This window comes from Mesocricetus auratus, unplaced genomic scaffold (genome assembly GCF_017639785.1).
Source record: "Mesocricetus auratus isolate SY011 unplaced genomic scaffold, BCM_Maur_2.0 Super-Scaffold_100011, whole genome shotgun sequence".
NCBI classification, from domain to species: Eukaryota; Metazoa; Chordata; class Mammalia; order Rodentia; family Cricetidae; genus Mesocricetus; species Mesocricetus auratus.
Window position 1 is genome coordinate 1383954 of NW_024429195.1, and position 18582 is coordinate 1402535.

At 43.4% G+C, this 18582-nt stretch overlaps 1 protein-coding gene across 2 annotated transcripts in view; it reads left to right on the plus strand.

Moving 5' to 3' along the window:
• Nucleotides 1–18582, plus strand: part of Veph1 (ventricular zone expressed PH domain containing 1) — a 198950-nt gene that overhangs the window by 146518 nt on the left and 33850 nt on the right. Inside the window, exon 12 of one of the 2 annotated variants that reach the window (XM_040754329.1) lies at nucleotides 14394–14511. In XM_040754329.1, coding sequence (XP_040610263.1) covers nucleotides 14394–14511 — 118 coding nt within the window. Of the gene's footprint in view, nucleotides 1–2460; nucleotides 3066–14393; nucleotides 14512–18582 lie in introns of those variants that run through there. The other variant, XM_040754330.1, reaches the window with a different exon arrangement.

Genomic DNA, 18582 nt, shown 5'->3' on the forward strand with positions numbered 1-18582 from the left:
TCCCTGAAAGGTCAGACCAGTCTACAGCTCTGGATAACAGAAGCATGTGGAAAAAGAAGAGTCAGTCAGTGGCATTTGTTTTTAATGTTAGGATCCTGAGTCACCTGTGAGTTGGCAAACGTATGGATCTAAGAATATATCACCCCTTCCTCTTGGCAACCATATGAACACAGAGCAATCTCTGTTTTATTTGAATTCGGAAAATACTTTTCAGAATCTAATTATTTTCAGTATGTTTTGATTTTTACATTCAATATAATCTAGTGTTTTTAATTGAGTATCAGTCTAAAAGGAAGGGGAACCTGTTTTAAAGGAGAAAAAAAGCTTGCATGCTGAATGATGGTCCGTGGAATCACTTGATGCCTCATAGAGTTAGAATCTGGTGACCCCTGTCTAAAACAGCGCTCATTGAGTGAACCCAAGGCCTCATGCTCACATAGCTGCCTCCTCCTCCCTGGAACCAAGGACAGCTTTAGGTCGACACGAAAACCAGCACTGATGTCCCTGAGTACTTCCCGTGCTTAGGGAGCTACTTCAAATGCGAGGTAAAGGTTCGACAGAGCTGGAGCTCAGTTGGTAGAGAGCCTGCCTGGCATGCAGGAGACCCTACTTCAGTCCCCAGTACCACATAAATCAGCAGGCATGGTGATGTTCTCCTGTAACTCCAGCACTCTGGAGATGGCAACAGGAGGATCAGAAGTTCAAGGTAGTCATCCTTGGCTGCCTAAGACGTTCAAGAGCAGCCTGGAGACTCTAGCTCCAAAAAAAAAAGAAGAAAAAAAAACAGCTATACCAGTTCCTGGAGCTTCTGCAAATTTTGCAAATGGCAATAGTTGTGTCACTGCATCTCTTTCAAGGTATGGTGGCTTGGATGAGATCATAGGCTCATATGTCCCCAGTGGATGGAACTGTTTGGGAAGGATTAGAGGGTGTGGTCTTGTTGAAGGAGGTTTGTCTCTGGGGATGGGCTTTGAGGTTTCCAAAGCCCAGGCTATTTCCAGTTAGCTCTCTGCCTCTTACTTTCGGATTCGGATGTAAGTTCTCAGATACCCCACAGTGCCCTGCCTGCCTGCTGCCATGCTCTCTACCATGATGGTCATGGACTCTTACCCTCTGCAGTATTTGAAATGTTTTCTTTTATAACTTGTCTAGGTTGTGATGTCTTATCACAGATATAGAAAAGCAACCAAGATACCAGGTGATTCTGATAATGACAGGTCAGAGATCTTCCAAAACACCAACATGGAGGCAAAGACTGTAGTAAGCCATGTGTTAATGTGCGGGGCAGATGGTTTCCCCAAACTGCAGTTCATTTTATTCAATCTAGAAGTGGGCCTTTCCCTCACAGGCTTCTTAGGATGGTACGTGCATTAAACCCATGGAGTCTCTTAAAAACTGAGTGGAGTCCCTGGCACGGAGTAGGACTCTGTACACAGCAGGGTCTTCACATCACAGACCTTGCTTTGTCATCTCTTTTCTGATTTAAATACCGTTTGTGGCCTCTTCTAGATTTTTTTTTCCAGTTTTCACTGCCTTAGTAAGAGCTGAATTCTCTGATCTGCATCCCACCAGAACCTGATCCTTCACTGCTATCCTATGTGGGTTTCTAATTATTCCCTAAATGGACACACCTCACTGCACACTTTCATGTCGGTATCTCATTAGAGTGCTAATTGGCTCATCTTGTTATTTCCATCCCTTCGCCGGATTCGCTTTTCTCGGCACCTCGTTTCAGTCCTCACATCTCTCTATGCCCATTTCTTTCTTCTTGGTATTAAGCCCTTCCTTTTTATGCCTGTTGTCATTCCTCCCTTTCCACACAGCTCATTACACCCCTCCATCTGTGAACTTCATTATCCCGTCCCATTTTTATCTCATTACCTTCTTCGTCTCACGCACGCGCGCACACACGATTAGGTCCCTCCATTCACACACAACGCGGCATTCTTTCCCTCTGCTTCTCGTCGCGGGTTGCCATCCCCACCCTCCCCATTTAAAGCTCCCATTTGCAAATCACATCGTGCCCCCATGCCTTTATCATCACGCTCATCCATTTATGCATCTCATTCCATCACTGCCGATGTGTGTCTCCGTGCGCGCCCTCTCTATTTCTCCGCCTCATTATGGCCCCGTCAAGCACGTGCACGTCGTTACTGCCCCTGGAAACATTCCTGTTGCCTCCACATCCTTCTATGATGGCGTCCCATTACATCCGCCGCTCCCAGATTTGACAACCAGCTAACAAAAACAGGCAGATAAGTGTGTCCTGTTTTCAGAAAATTAAATATGTTCCTCAGGCACCTAACAATCCGTGTTTCTGATGCAAAGCCGTTCATTTCAGGAAAATTTGCATATACTTACTTAGTTCAGAGATCCGAAGCATTATGTTTTATATATGTGAGGAGAGGCTTGGCTTCGTTTTTAAATGCCCTTTTTACTGCTTTTATTATCTCTCTGCAGTTTTCGAAGTCGTGTAATTACCCATGAAGGCTGTGACAGCTCCTCCCCTGAAGTTCAGGGGTCACAGTATTTTGCAATTGGAGCAGCACATTGGAAACCTAGAGGAAGTGAGCATGTTTTCCCCCGGAATGCTAGTGAATGGCAGGAGCGTGAACTCTGGCCTTCTTGTTCCAAATCTGTCCTTTATACTGCACGCAACATGTCATGTGCATCTCCCCAAAAGCCCTATGTGAAGTAATCCCTGTGTCATTCAATAAATATGCACACACATCATGCACACATAATAATAATAGCCATGGTTCGGGTATATTTATGAATGTCGATCACCTCATTTTAGCCTCCATATGAGCTCCCATTGTGTAAATAGTCCAGTTTGCTGTATCCCCACGCACTGAGTAATTGTCCTGCTGATGGCATCTACCTCAACCGCCGTTACTTCGGCAATGCTTAACTCTGAGCTGCGTCCGTTGAATGACTAGATGAAGACATTTAAAATTCCAGCGGCACGGATACAAGACCTTCTGTCCAAGGAACATGGGGGCCCTTTCTCTTCTTATTACCTCCCAGTTCACAATGCTCCTGCCTCTGCATAGCCAGTGTCCTCTTCGATCTGCACGTGAGCTCCACACACAAGGCTCCACACACGGCTCTGTGACTTCCCTCTTCCCGTGGACGTGGACTCAGCCTGCCCACTGAGGCCACTCTGCTTCCGTCGTAATTCGGCTTTCCTTGGACATGCAGAGACACTTGTGGGTTGTGTTTGGAACATTTCTTGCAGAAAGCCAGGAAGGTCTTCGGAGTGTTCCCCCGTGTTTGTAGGGGTGCTATCAGCACTGAAAGCAAGTTGGGTTTCATCTTGTTTTTAAGGTCTCTCTGTCTGTCTCTTCCTCGTTGTGGTCATGTGTGTGTGTGTGTGTGTGTGTGTGTGTGTGTGTGTGTTCATAAAAGCATACCACATGTGTACAGGTGCCAGTGGAGGCCAGAAGAGAGTGACCAATGTGAGTGCTGGGAACCAGCCTCTGGTCCTCTGGAAGAGCAAGCAGCAATTTACGGCTGACCCATCTCTCCCACACACTAGAATCAGTTTTATCTTCTTTTTTACTACTTCAAGTAGTTAACACAGCAACAAAATAATTTTTTTTAATTTTGTCTTGTTTTGGTTTTTGAGACAGGATTTCTCTATGTAGACCTGGCTGTTCTGGAACTTGCTTTGTAGACCAGATTGGCCTCGAACTCAGAGATCCATCTACCTCTGCCTCCCAACTGCTGGCATTAAAGGTGTGTGTCATCACTGCGCAGCAACAAAGCAATTCTTAAAGTTAGATGTTACTCAGACATTGACATACGTTGGCATATTTAAATAAATGACTCCCAAAAATGGTTGCTCTGATTCCCAGAACCCGGAACACGTCTCCATCAAGAGGCAGTCAGGAGGGAGAACAAAACATTCTCTGTAGAAGTGTGACTGGCTTTTAAGAAACAACCACCTAAGAAGTCATTGCAAACTGTTGCAAGCACCTGATACAATCAGGACCTTGGTAGTCCCCCAAAGCCTATTCAGACACAAGAAAAAACCCCCACTCTAATTTTCCCAGAGAACTCTGAGCCTAGAAAGGTTTTCCCACTGAGAAGTGGAAAAAGAAACCCTGCTGTTCAGCTTGTGGAAATGTGAACTTGAAGGTCATTCAGGAAAGCACACCGGCCGAACTCAACGACATTGAGGATATGCGCGATACAAAATGTTTAATATCTCATGAAAGCAAGTTTCTGGGGTTGAGCAGATTATTATTTTCTGAGAGCAAATAGCCTTGCCAGTTCCCTTTGGCTTCTGTTGTTAGCTCTGAAGCAACACAATGAGAACCAGATGTCATCTAACACATTATTGGGTCTATACCTCAGGCAAAGAGCCCTGCAAAGATGAGTCTGGTCATTTATGTAGGGGAGGGGTAGCATCCTCCTCCTCACCTTCTGAAAAGAGGGAAGAAATAAGCTATGCTCCTTGTAGAGAGGCCTGGGCTTTAATTTTGCCCTTTGGAATATTTCTACTTTTGCCCTTTGGAAAGATGAGACCAAAGTCTCCACTGGATACCCACACAGACATGGACTTCCCCAGAATCTTTGATCTCATCCCCACACTGAATCATAAACACTTCTAAGAAAATAAATCACACTGGATAGTATCTCACTTTCTAGTCAGCCATGAATTAGGTCCCACCATTCACTAAAAATTTCTCAGAAAGCCCTAACTCTGCATACACACAAAACGCACGTGCATGGGTACACACACACACACACACACACACACACGCGCGCGCACACACACACACACACACACACACACACACACAAATCTCGACAGTGCAACATGAGCACCGTATGACTCAGGAATTTCTTTCTGGGGAAATTGTTCCCCAGGAAATTTCTTTCTGGGGAAAATGTCCCTGCTCATACCACAAAGAGACAGGTGAGGATATTTTTTGTTTTGTGTTTCATGTGAGCACAAAGGCTATATATCCCTTGGTACCCGTTACCAAGGAAAGTGTTTGAAATGTGGCTAATGGACATGGCACTATGGAGAGGGTTACTTGTGTGTGTGTGTGTGTGTGTGTGTGTGTGTGTGTATACACGCATGTTCATGCATGTAAAGGGTACAGTCACCCATGCTTACACATATGGACAAGCCACTGTCCTCCATCACTCTCCGCATTATTATTATCACCACATCACCATCACTATTATTATTTGTATACAAGATGTCTCACTGATCCTAGTTTCACTGTTTCAGCTAGAAAGGTTTGCCAGAGATCATCCTAGGTCATCTACTTGTTCCAACCCTTCAGCTCCGGGTAAACAGACATGCAGCATTTTGCTTGCTTTTATATGAGTTCCTTAGGATCCACACTCAGCTCCTCATACTCTACCCACCAAGCCGTATCCCTAGAACGAAGTCTACAGTATAACACCAGTGGTAAAACCAAAAGTACTACTAAGCATTGACACATATTTTCTTCAAGAATATTGGTCTCTGTTAAGGGCAGCTTTTTCTTTTGATAGGGGCCTTCCCGCCAGCCTGGTTCTAGAGCCGCATCAGTCCCAAATAAACACACAAGACGCTGTATTAATTATGAAGCTGTTGGCCTTGCTTGTCTCTTACTGGCTAGCTCTGCTTTAAGTAATTACCCCATAATTGTTAATCTAAGTATGTCTCTTACCGGAGAATAGTTCCTGGCTCCTACCTCCATGGCGTTACATGTTGACTCTCTTGTGTTTCTCCTTCCAAGAGTCCTTCTGGACTCCTAGTCCCTCCTATCTAGATTCCCTATTTGCCAGACAGTGCTTTATTCTTTATTGACAAATGCACAGTACTTCCCCAACAGGTCTCAAGATAGAAATCAAAGGGGAAATATCTTATATAAATAAACCTCGTTTTACAAAACCAAATTGACTTCAAATCACTCAAACTTTTGGTGATGTGAGAGTTTAACCAAATGCACTGAGTGCACAAGTATTCTTAGGAAAGCACATTGCGGGTGTGCATGTTCCTGAGCATGCTCAGTTTAAAGGCACAGTTAAAGGGCAGGCGGCAAACACATTTTTGAGCATGCTTAGCTCAAGGTCATGCACGCATGGTCAAAGGTTAAAAAGCTGCTCGGGAACACTTGGACCATGCTCAACTGCGTCAGGAAGATGGAGGATATGAATGTCTCTGAGCATGCAGAGTTTCCTCCCAAATTTTGGCTGAAATAAAAAAAAAAGACACAGGAATATTTTAAAGGTGTGTTCAGTATGTGTCCCTGACCTGCCTTGCTTGGCATCATAAAAACTAACAGGCCTTGAAGAGAAACTGTAATTCAAATTCTGAATTTAAGGTGATCTATGGAAAGACACTCTCTTGTGCTGCTCAGCAACTGGCAGTCAGCCAGAAGACATCAGGATAGACAGCAGCCAGCTGTGCACAGCTGTCCTGGGGAGAGGTGAACAAACTTCCACACACCCCGGGTACAACACCAATACACTAAAGAACTCCATCCAAGTGCAGCAAGTGGAACCAGTAAGCATAATGGGTTTACATATAAGAGCACAGGTCTGAGGTTACTTACAAGAGCATGTGTGACCAGAAAGACCTACCCATCGCACTGGCGATGACCTCCACTAAGTCCTACCCACTGCACTGGCTGGCGATGGCCTCCATAAAGCTTCGTAGAGCCCCCTTTCAGTTACTCATCCATCTCTCTATACTTCAGTACCTCCTGAGAGTCATAGCTGGGGCAGGATTATATGCAGTTGGGGGAATGAGGAAGGCCACCAGAGTGAGGGAATGAGTGGCTAGAGTCTCAGGTGAAGATTTTGTGCAGGTACTCACACCTGCTCTGATTTCAGGATGGTAACGGCTGCGCCATGGTCTAGAGAATGGAAAATTCCACAGCACCAAAACTATGTTGTTCAGCAGGTGTCCTTAATGCATGGAAGAGTCACCTAGGAAGAGGGAGTCTCAGTGGAGGAATTGCTCAGGTCGTGGTTGTGTTGGCCTGTGACCCATATCATGAAAAACTGTCTTAAGTGTTGACTGATGGTAGGAAAGCCTATCCTACTGTGAGTGGTGCCACCCCTGGCCAGGTGGTCCAAGTTTGCATAAGAAATCTGGCTTAGCCGGGCAGTGGTGGCGCATGCCTTTAATCCCAGCGCTCGGGAGGCAGAGGCAGGCGGATCTCTGTGAGTTTGAGGCCGGGCTGGACTGACAGCCTCCAAAACAATACAGAGAAACCCTGTCTCGTAAAAAAAAAAAAAAAAAAAAAAAATGAAATCTGGCTTAGCATGAGCCAGGGTGAACAAGGCAGCATGGCTTCTACTTCATTTCCTTCCTTCAGGTTCCTGCCCTGACTTCCCTTGTGATGGAAGATCACAAGAGAAACCCTGTATCGTAAAACCAAAAAAAAAAAAAAAAAGGCCTGTCTTGTGCCTCACAGTTGATGCTCAATGCATACCTGGTAAGTGCTAGTGACAGCTATCAATTAGAAGAATAGAATAGAAATTCTTTGTTTTTCAACACAAAAAGAGAACGTAAGTGCTGGATATAATTCCTAAAAATATAATATTTTACTGCGTGGCACTACAATAACCATGTCAAAGCTTTCTTGGTGTTTTTCTGGTTTTAACCATACAGAATTTAAAATACTTTTGATCTATGAAGAAGTGATGCATGGAGCTGGGGAGGTATCTCCATTGGCAGAGGACTCCCTTAGCATGCACAAAAGTTCTGGGTTCCACTCGCAGCACCATATAAAACCTAGACATAATGGCACACATCTGTCACGCCAGCACCTGGAAGACAGGGACATGAGTATCAGAGGTCCCAGATGCTCCTCAGCAACATATCAAGTTCAAGGTCAGCCTAGGACACATAAGAAAAAAAAAGAAACATGTTTATCAAGTACGGATGAAGCCTGTGTAGTATGACCCAAATTGCTACCTTCATTTTCCCCTTGGTCCCACACTCTTCTGTGACCTTTTCCATAAACTTTTTTATTGTTTCAAACCGTATGTTATTAACCTTTTTGGACGTATCTTTAGGTGAATGTGCAGGTTTGTCTTCTGAATAAAACCAAATATTATACCATCATTTTTAATTTCAAATTTTTTATTTATTTCGCATATCAGCCACAGTTTCCCCTCCCTCCTCCCCTTCTGTTCCCTACTCATCCTTCTTTCTATGCGCCCCCTGCACCCCACACCCCCATCCACGCCTCAGAAACAGGCCAGCCTCCCATGGGGAGTCAACAAAACCTAGCATGTCAAATTGAGACAGTCTCCTCCCCCTGCATCATATTATACCATCTTTATTGGTTCTTGCATAAAGATGTCCTCCAAAACCCCCTCTACCATGAACCAAATGTGGGAATCCTGATCCGGCCACAACTGCCCTCATCTGCCAGACACAGAATCCTGAAGGGCACAAAGACCTTGAGTCTTGTCTGGGGTCTCTATTGACAGTGAGAAGCTGCCACGAGGACCTCATTAGTTATGCGCGCCTAGACTTCCCTCATTAATTTAGGCTACAAAAATGGGAGCCAGTGGGACCTGACTCACATGTGGCACCCATGTTGAAGACTGAAATACCGAATCCTACCTGCATGTCCAGACTGACTCCATGCTGCCAGTGCTAAGCTTCTGTCTCCTACCTGGTGTTCTCCTTCTTCCCCAAGCACTGAAACATTTACCAAAGCCGGAACGAGGCCCAATGATTTGTGCAGCTCATCTCCCTCCCATATTGAAAGATTGGGAATAATGACATGTTCTGGTTTTTAAATATGAAAATTGCGCTTTTGTGAACGGACTACATACTTTGTCACATGAAACCAGATACTGCGGGGAAGAAGTATGAGCAGATGTACCAGGAAATTGACAAATTCTTCAAATACCAATTTACAGACACAGGTCAGCCATCTCCATATGTGTTCCCAAAGGTGTAGAGTTTTCCAGGGAGTATACATCGGAATAACTTGGAAAGCTTGTTGAAAAGCACAGTGTTCCCAGACCTGACCACAGACTTATGTCAGGCTGTCACAGATGAGAGCTGCAGAATACAATGCTTATAACAGGTCTCCTGAGATTCCTGATGTTGAATCCAGCTGAGTACTAGTGATTTGGGGAAATAGCCAGCATGCCACACCAACGAATTCAGACTCCTACATGTCTTCACTTACTGATTTTATTCTAAATACTTGTTAAGTAAAAGCAGTTCCTATGATACTCATAGAGATGTGGGTGTATTGTACTGTAGTGTTTGCACGCTATTGTATTTGCATTGCTGGAGATTAAGCTCAAAGCATTGCACATGATAGGCAAGTACTCGGCCAATGAGCTAATCCTCACCTCCCAGGTTAGAAATTCAAAGAGATGTTCTCTAGATGAATAAAGTATCTTGCACCTGAAGTCCTAGCTAAGAAGGCGGAATTTCTAGAGCGCAGGAGTTTGAGGTCAGCCTGGGTAGCATTACAAGACCCACTTCTTGGAAAACAGGAAAAAGTACTTTGTACATCTTTAATGAGTATACTCAAGCAAACATGAAAATAGGAAGTCCAAATGTTGCCATTGATATACCTTAGAAATAAGATCTATGTACCTCAAGTAGTAAAACAACAATTCATTGAAGTATTCTACAGACAAATCACTATTCATCGTATTTCCAAAAATGACAAAAGAGCATTCAAGCCTGTCTTCCTGTGAAGGAGGTTTTGTTTGGTGGAGGGTTCAAAGCCACACAGTTAAGTAGCTCATGTAGTAAGCTGCTTACCACAAGCAGTGGGGAGACATCTTCCAGGATCCTCTCCCACTTCTAGGGACTGCAGAGCTACGCCGCCTCCATGCCTTCATCCATAGTCTCCGGCACACCAGCTGCTCTGACACTGTGTCTTATTAATTGAATTCAGCAGCGGTGTTTCTCAGTAGCTAAAAGAATGGAAAGATTAAGTTGGGGAGGGGGGCACATTCTTTAAAGTCTCTTGTTAATCTGTGCACTCAACATAGTGTTCCTTCCCATCGTGCCTGACCAATGACAGATGAATTGCTGATTATATTCCCTCAGTAAATTCATTTCACAACTGGGACTGCATATAATTAGGGTGTGCACTCAGGAAATAATTAAGGCATGGAGTCCTTATTAATGTGCAAGAACAATAGCGACTTCTTGAAATTTTTCATTTCTATTTATTATAAGATACTTGGGCTTTTGGGCTAGAAGTCCTGGAGCCAGAAACACACACAACACACAAGGCAAGCCCATGTTTTCTTTCTGTGCACGGAGAGCTTTGGAACAGAATTTAAATGTGCCAGAAGCCGAAGCTCTTCCAGATGTATGCTTTGGCTGATTTCTAGAAGACTCTTCACAGTTCCCTCTCAGCACACAGACCATGGTTTGAGTTCCAGAGCCCACTGCACACTTTAAAACAAATACCACATTCATTTATGTACTTAGAGGAGGGCATGACATGAACGTCATGAGCACACGTGGAAGTCAGGGAACAATTTGAGGCGTTGGTTATCTTTTTCCACCATGGATTCCAGGAGTTAAATCCGGGTCATCAAGCTTGGTGGAAAGCCTCTTTACTCAAGTGTCTGCCTGCTGAGCTACCTGTTGCCCCCATTTACACACCACACACACACACACACACACACACACACACAGAGTTTTGCAGAATATAATGAAATAATGTTGTAAATGTCTGCTCATCTTTCCCTGCTGCCTGGTTTATTTTTCCCTACGTGAATTTACAAGAGACTTCCTTATGGTTTTCCAGATTCTTCATTTCATTAATTACTTTTTTCTAAACTTGGTGACAAACATCTAAACAACTGTTTTACAAGACCATCTTTCCTCGAGTGATTTCTTAGCCTTTTTAATTGGGTGCTACTTGCTAGAGAAATCCTTCTTAGAACATGTTTACTGGTATTATTATGTAACTCTTTCCTAAGTCTGCATAAGCAATGTGAGCTCATTGTTGCTTAGGTTTTACTGAGACCTAATTTGAAGGGTACCTGGGAGACTGACTTTTCTGAGTAGGACCATCTTTCTTTGAAAATAGTCAAAAGACCAGAGTGTTGGCAAAAAACACTTATTGTTGATGGACAAGCCCAGTTCTTGATCTCTTGCTACCTACTAGAAGCTACTCATTCTTTCCTCAAGTTTCTTGCTTTTTCAAAGCCAGTAGGAAAGCCTTTCATTGTAGGTATCTGCTAGCAAGACGGATCTTATGTATGTAAGGTGTGTGTGTGTGTGTGTGTGTGTGTGTGTGTTATGAAACTGATATTCTGTCATCTTTGCCCCCATCTAAAAAGACCTAGAAACCTCCAATACTCAAGGGCAAAGGAGTATACAAGCAGCTAAACACTGAGAAATGAAAATTGTTGGTAGGTCATCTGAGGGCCCATCTGCCACAATCCCATCAGAACTGAAATACCCAGAGAGGGATGGAGAATTAGATATGGACTATTTTATAATTCTTCTGTAGTTTAGATATATGAAAGGAAGTTTGTAATTTTCTAAACTAATTTTCAAAACAAGTTCTCTTGTTTTGAAGAAAATGAAAGCAGGGAAGAAAGGGGAAGGAGGTATGGCCATGTGTCATTTCTAGGGCAAAATTGAGGACTCACAAGGGTAAAGATAAGTTAAAAAAATGACCCAAAGCACATTTAAGAAATACAAATCCCAAAAGTTATCACTGGTAGACTACACTTGCTTGTTTGGTGGCTTACTTTGGTTTTCCACAGATATTTGAAATTACATGTGCTTCGTCTGTCTATTTAAAACTACCATCTATCTCCCCCACTCCAATCCCTTTGCATAACACCTCAATCCTCCGAAGGGCTAAACCTGCTCTTGGCTTCAGAACTCAAGCACTGGGATGCAGCCCACCATCTGTCTTAAACTTCTCAAGTAACTTTTTGCCAAGGCAAGTGTGGATTATAGGCAACAACCTGGGACATCTGGTCTCAGAACAGGAAAAATAAAGGAAGCTCTACGTGTTATTTAAGCACTTTGTTTGCTAGTAGTGTTTGCTGGGGGATGAAGAACTGATCTCTAATTGTGTGAGAGACAAAGACTGATCTGCATGCCGATGGCCACGGACAGACTTCAGAGACCTTGCAGTTTTGAAACAGATATTTATGAACATCTGCTTTCTCCCCATAAATTTTAATATGGATTTTATCCTTTGAAACATACAAAGCTCCCAGGTGCTTCTTTGGTCTTTATCTTGAGGAACATTCTTTTTTTTAAAAAACAATCTTTTTTCTAATAAACACATTCTAAATCATTTTGTTAAAACAACATCCATTCATGAGTATGTGTGTGCGCACACACACATATGCAGGAACTATTGGAATGCCTCTAACGTTAAAGATACAAAATACTGTATCCAGCATAGTAAACCTCAAAAATGTCTAATCCAAGACTGTAAAGCACAGTTGTCTTAATAAAGACGCTGAAAGGCCTGATCTATGGTTTTCATTAGAAGGGTTTCTATAATGCTCATTTTGTGGCAAGCACTTTCAGAGGCTGAGGTTTCAAACATCCAATGCAACAGACAAACATTCCTGTCCTCACTATGCTTATCTTCTGGAGAGCATGAATATTCTCTAAAAAGAATTCTTAATTGCCTTTACGCTTTGCATATAGTTCTTTGGCAAACGGGTTTGTACTGGGTCTACAAACCAATGATGCTACTCCATTCCCAGGGCTATACTAGGCACTCGGGATGCAGCTGTTATCAAAGCAGATTGAGTTCAGGTCTCAAAAGGCTCAGAGTCTAGCATGCTGCTCATCTGTGTTTACAAATGGAGAACCAGTTGCCCTGGGGTAGGATCTGCATTAACCCATTGCCCTTTCTCTACTCTGGTCCATCAGAAGCCATACAAACACCCCAAGCCTCACTTGGCCTTTCCAGATGCTAAGAGTTATTACTGCATGTAGGAAAGACGAAAGCTCAGACCCAAAGGCAAGCAAGTGAAGCCACAGCACACCAGTGCTCACACACAGAGTACGCTGAAGGGGTGCATACAAGCTAGGCTAGCAAGAACACAAGTCCTTCTTGTGCTCTCAAGAGTGCAGTCCTGATGCCTGATAATACTGGATACAAGTTAGTTACATAACCAGACAGCCTCTGCATGACAGTAAAGAAATTTCTTTTCATTAAGCTAATGGTTTTCCATCTACTTACAGTCTAAAGAACCATTTATCATCTCTGCCTCCTAAAGAAGTGTGCACGGGCAGGGTGTCACAGGCCATCTAAAAGTGAGTCATCTTAGTGTGTCAAAGTCCACTCATCTACTCAAAAAAATGGTTAGTTTACTAATAAACAATTTCAGAGATGATTTCCCACTAAAACCAACATTGCAGTATTGTGGGATAGAAGACAATGTCTGCATACAGATCTAAGATAAATCATAAGGCTAAACAGTACTGGAGGTGAGGACATATGAGCCCATCCCTGTATTTTCCATCACTCTCTAAAAAGGTGACCTTAGCCGGGCGGTGGTGGCACACACCTTTAATCCCAGCACTCAGGAGGCAGAATCAGGCGGATCTCTGTGAGTTCGAGGCCAGGCTGGACCAATAGCCTCCAAAACAATACAAAGAAACCCTGTCTCATAAACCAAAAAAAATAAAAAAATAAAAATAAAAAATAAAAAGGTGACCTTATTAAAATGGTATTTTAGGTATGAATAATTAGTTCTTGGTTTTAAATGCAATTTAAATATAAAGCTATTCAGCCAGGTAATGGTGGTGCACACGCCTTTAATCCCAGCATTTGGAGGCAGAGGCAGGTGGATCTCTGTGAGTTTGAGGCTACCCTGGTCTACAAAGTGAGTTCCAGGACAGCCAGGGCTACACAGAGAAACACTGTCTCAAAAAATAAAACAAACAAATTAGATAGATAATAGATAGATGTAGATAATAGATAAATAAATGATAGATAGATACAGACAATAGATACATATATACATGATAGATATAGATGATAGATAGATAGATAGATAGACAGACAGACATAGATAGAGCCATTCCTCCAGCAGCATCTCCTTCAACCACAGTGCCACTCAGCGCCTTTCTTTCTTTATGGAAACGTTGGAGATGCTTCACATGCAGTAAAATTTTGAGCCACCTCAAGTTCTGCTGTCTCTCCCTGCACCCCAAGCCTTGGGCCTGAGGCTATGTTCCCTCACTCTACAGTGAAGAGCCATCCCATGGAAGAGTGTGCGCTAAGCACTATTTTCCAAGGCTGGGCCAAGAAAAGCCTCTTTCAATGCCGTCTTGGTTCCGGCACTGCTAGTGAGCATCGGCCATTCCAACTCCACATCCCCTTCTCCTGGCGTCAGGAGCGCTGGAGCAGGCAGGCGTGCTCATTGCTTTGTGCTTCTTTGTGTTCCTGAAACAGGACCTGGACCAGGTTCAGCTCCATCTGGAAGAAGTGAGGTTCTTTGATGTGTTTGGATTCAGCGAAACAGCAGGGGCATGGCAATGCTTCATGTGCAACAACCCTGAAAAGGCAACCGGTGAGTAGCCCCGCCCCTTGTTATGAAGAAACAGCTGTGCACATTCAGATGCACAGGGGTCTGTGAGCCCAGGGGCTCTAATTGGCCTTCTTCTTGATAAATGCCCCCCACCCCGCCGCTGCACTGTTTCACAGAGCCATGCCTGATCTCTGCCTCATACTAAGAAAGGCTTCTCACTGGGATGGTTGTGCAAAACAGATGCTGGAAGGGGAGAGATACAGAAAGGAGAGAGAAGAGCCTTTAACCTGTTTGTGGTTATCGAGAGAGAGCAAGATCGGGATGGATTTGTGTTAGAGTGCTTGCAGAGCAAGTATGAAGTCCTAAGTTCAATCTCCGGTATTTAAGGAGGACTAGTGATGGGAGGGATGGAGGAAAGGAGGGAGGAACGGAAGAAGGGAGGGAGGGAGGGAGGGAGGGAGGGAGGGAGGGAGGGACAAAGAGACAATTTATTATGAAAGTAACCATTTCACCCAAATGACTCTGAAGGTTAGGGGAAGCATTCTGCCCAGCTGTGTTCCAGAGCCTCAAAGAGCTGAGGCCACACTAATTGAGGGACTGAACACCCAGTCCATATTGTCTTGTAGTTATTCCTTATGGTGCTTGCTTGATGAACAAGTCCTGTACACTGCTAATTGGCAGCAACCAGTTGCTAACCAAGTTCACCATTCACCATCCCTTGCCTTTTCTGCCGCCCAAGGAATTTCGTCTACCAACCTTGCTAAAAAGTAACTGTTAGTGAATCTGAGCACAGCTCCATGCTCAATGGGGCAGGTGCCTGCTTTCCTTCAGTCAATGCAACAATATTGAGGTGAACGCACTGTTTCCTGCACCTTCTGCTCCAATTTGAGGGTTCTTTATGATCTTAAAGATTGCCTTTTGTGGCGAGTCTATCCTCTTGTTAACTGTCAAGACCTTAGAGCTGAATCTTTAAAAAAAAATTATCTATTTGACCAGACGGAGATGTAAGGGCTCTCAGAGAGGTAGCAATTAAAACGCATTACCCCACGGATAAAGGTAGGAGCTGGCAGTGGGGGATGCCAGCCTTTGTGAGGCACAGACTGTGCGCTGACTACAGAGTCTGGAATAAGCCCATGCCACGGTGAACACCTCAGCTTGTAAAAAGTTCATTCAAGCAAATAAGAAATTGGGAGATTGTATGCCTCTGTCATAAAACTGTCCAATTAGAACTTTACCACACACATGCAAAAAGACAGAGCAGAAAAGAGATTTCCTTTGAGAGCATGGTGAAATAAGGTACTTATCTTAGGTGGCTCTGAGAGGGTCTTCAGAGTGTTCGCTCCCAGTAAGCTAGGTCCTTAATACGATAAATATGGGACCAAACTGACTGAGAGAGGCCTCTGGAAAAGGGCTAACATTACAAGATGCCCCTTTAATATGTGTTTTCCCAAATCCGCTGCCACACACTTGAAAAGAACATTTTGCACATTGCCAACTTATTTGTTTTTCTCACCATGAAGCACAGACTGGGAACACAAAGGAGCAGGAAACGCTCCAACAAGGCCAAATACTTCATAGCAGAACATACTGAATCAGAATGTTCAGCCCTAAAACCTTCTATGTGTTTGGATTTCTTTCCTCGTTTCCTTGGGCTGCCTGAAAGAGGATCTGAGACAGAGAGGAGTCCTCTTTTAAATTGCTATTTTCACACTCAGAAACTGGCGAGTCCCTGCAGAGTTTCTGTTTGTTGATTTCATCTTCTTTTTATATAGGCATATGAATTATATATTTAATCTAAGCAAAAGGTCTAGCATCATCCTGCAGTCAAACGTATTCTTCAGGGAGAAGGCATTTGCATTCTCGTTGTGCTTAAATTCTAACATGAAAGTTGACTAAGACCTACAAATGAATATCTGGGCCACAGGCATAAACAGTTGACCTGGTTACAGCCTGTTTTTCACACGTGCGGTGGGTGTGTGCCTTTTGCATGGGCTGGGTGCCTTCTATAGGATGCCTGGAGACAGAAAGATGAAGAAGATGTAGTCCTGCTTTAGAAGGGATTCACAGTCCAATTAGTAACAGAGATGTCTATGAAAAAAGTCTTGCATTGGTCTTCAGACATTCTTTAGCATACAATAAGTACTTATTGAATGAGTGAATGTGTATATGATATCCAAAAATGGCCAAATTACCAGGCCTGTTGGCACACAGCTTTAACGCTAGCACTCAGGAGTCAGAGGCAGGTAGGTCTCTGTGAGTTGGAGGTCAACCTGGTCTACAAAGGGAGTTCCAGGACAGCCAGGGCTACACAAAGAAACCCTGTCTGAAAAAAAACAATAACAAAAAAATGGCCAAATCAAGTATTCCTTAATATTAAAATGTTATGGGGCTGGAGAGATGGCTCAGAGGTTAAGGACAATGGCAGCTCTTCCAGAGGTCTTCAGTTCAATTCCTAGCAACCACATGGTGGCTCACAACCATCTATAATGAGATCTGGTGCCTTCTTCTGACATGCAGGCATATATGCAGGCAGAACACTGTATACAAAATGAATAAATCTTTTTTAAAAAAAAACATTAAAATGTGATGCTCCAAGCCCATGACAATGTGTTAACCATATCAAATACACATCACTATACCATTGTTAGGGCATTATGAACCTAGTAAAAGATGTTTGGGCCTGTTTCCTCCATAAGAGAACTCATCACATAGCAACCAAACAGCCAGCCTCACACTGGGCTGTATTTTGCCCAGCTGTGTACTGTGCACAACCCTGATCTCTACCTGTGCTTGAATTGGGTCAGATGGCCTGCCATCTGTGAGAGGATGACTCGAAAGTAGTGTGGATCTCTAACAGGAAGGACAGAATGGACTGATACCCCCAACCACAGGGACTAACCAATGATGTAATAGCTGTTCTCATATAGTCTGTGTTCAGATTTTTTTTAACTACTATCCATGGGTAACAAATCACAAGGCAATTACACGTCAGGAAAGAAATTCAGAAATATAGAATATTTCTTAGGATGTTCAGACTAGGCTCGGAGCCTCCTGAGGTCTGGGAACTGTGCATGGGAAACCCATCCCAGCAGACCAGACCATCCAGAGACTGCCAATGTCCTGTTGCTAGTCCAACCTCTATCCACAAGAGGAGGTAAACATGGACCTGTTTCCAGCCCACCTTCCAGAGCCCTACTCAGAGCCTCCTGAGGCCTGGGGACTGTGCACAGGGGAACCTGTCAGTGGACCAGGCCATCCAGAGTCTGCAGTCATGGTGCTATTACAGCCTCCACCCATGGGAAGAGGAGAGCCATCAGAGTATTGGACCTGCTTGCACCCACTGGAAGAAAACCTTGGAACCCTACCCACCAAAAAAGGGAGAGACTCCATTGGCACCCACTGGAAGAAGGGATGGGAAGAAGACAATATAAGAACACATTCAACAACAGAAGAACAATATGAAGCCACCAGAGCCTAGGGACGCCACACCAGCAAGACCTTAACATCCCAACACTGATGAAGCAGAAGAGAATGATCCTAAAAAGAACTTTATGAAGATGATAGAGACACTCAAAGAGAAAATGAGAAAACCCATTAAAGAAATGGAAGAAAAGACAAAAAATTCAAGAAATGGAGGAAAATGCAAACCAAAAATTGCAAGAAAGAAACAAATCTCTTAAAGAAAATAAGGAAAGCCAAGAAAACACAACCAAACAAATAAAGGAAATAATTCAAACAGTGCAAGGCTTGAAAGCTGAAATACAGACAATAAAAAAACAGTCTGAAGGAATGCTGGAAATAGAAGATGGGTAAACAATCAGGAACTACAGATGCAACCATTACCAACAGAATACAAGAGATGGAAAAGAAAATCTCAAGTGTTGAAGATACACTGGGAGAAATAGATTCATTGACCAAAAAAAAAAATCTTAAGTCCAACAAATCGCTAACACAAAATATCCAGGAAATATGGGACACAGTGAAAGGACCAAACCTAAGAATAATAAGTATAGAAGAAGGTGAAGAAACCCAACTCAAAGGTGCAGAAAACATATTCAACAAAATCATAGAAGAAAACTTTCCCAACCTAAAGAAAGACATGCCAATAAAATT